Source organism: Girardinichthys multiradiatus, chromosome 14 (genome assembly GCF_021462225.1).
Source record: "Girardinichthys multiradiatus isolate DD_20200921_A chromosome 14, DD_fGirMul_XY1, whole genome shotgun sequence".
Lineage (NCBI taxonomy): Eukaryota > Metazoa > Chordata > Actinopteri > Cyprinodontiformes > Goodeidae > Girardinichthys > Girardinichthys multiradiatus.
In genome coordinates this window covers 13060126-13060870 of record NC_061807.1, presented here as the reverse complement: position 1 = coordinate 13060870, position 745 = coordinate 13060126, and the positions used below count along the sequence as shown (strand labels likewise).

General features: G+C 39.3%; 1 protein-coding gene across 4 annotated transcripts in view; it reads left to right on the top strand.

The window, feature by feature from the left end:
- Window positions 1-348: 348 nt before the first annotated feature.
- LOC124880865 overlaps window positions 349-745 on the top strand; it is a 7312-nt gene continuing 6915 nt past the window's right edge. For 2 of the 4 annotated variants that reach the window (XM_047386254.1, XM_047386255.1), the window contains exon 1: window positions 349-452. Coding sequence is in view for 2 of the 4 variants with exons in the window: in XM_047386253.1 (XP_047242209.1) it covers window positions 726-745 (20 nt within the window). In the remaining 2 variants the exon portion in view is untranslated. Of the gene's footprint in view, window positions 453-699 lie in introns of those variants that run through there. The other 2 variants (XM_047386253.1, XM_047386256.1) reach the window with 1 other exon arrangement.

The following is a 745-nucleotide window of genomic DNA, read 5'->3' as shown; positions in this document are numbered from 1 at the left end:
AAATGTATTCTAGAACCTAGAAGGCCAGGTTGTTGTTCTAGATTCAATAAAATCATCTCTATAAATACTATAATTCAGATGTTTACCATTGTAACAGGTTCCAGTGTGTTAACAACACCAATCATTATCAAGCTGTTAAAGGTTTTCATAGAGTTCCTCCACATCCTAAACAGTGGAAGATTAAAACCTGAGAAACAATAAAATAAAACAGACTTTCAGGCGTCTGTTAAACTGTTATAAAGGCTGAAGTTCACACTATAAACAATCAGAGCTCACCTGTATTTGAACAGGATGAAGAGGTCCTCGCTGATAGGACAGCAGCTACAGGAGGGAGGAGCTACAGGAGGGCGGGGCTAACCTCAGATTTAAAAATCAACAACCGCGATCCTGTCATCGTGGTTCATTCAAAGACTTCTGGGCTGAGAAGATGGATGGAGTCACAGATTATCTGGGTATGTCTGATTTATTTATTCTCTGTCAGTTTTTATCTGTGTGAAGCTTTTAGAACCCAACCAGAACTCAGTAGAACCTCTGCAGACTAACAGATCGGTTTCTACAGCAGGAAGTCATCACAGCACTGATAGAAACATGTTACCTCTCTGTGTTTCTAAATGCAGCTTCTAGGTCAGTATATTAGTGAGAACATCCTGATTTTAGATCTTCTACAACTGGTTTTCTTTTCTTCCTCAAACTGATCAGCGGACTCAGATGGATGAAGGTTTCTGATGAAGATGATCAGACTTAT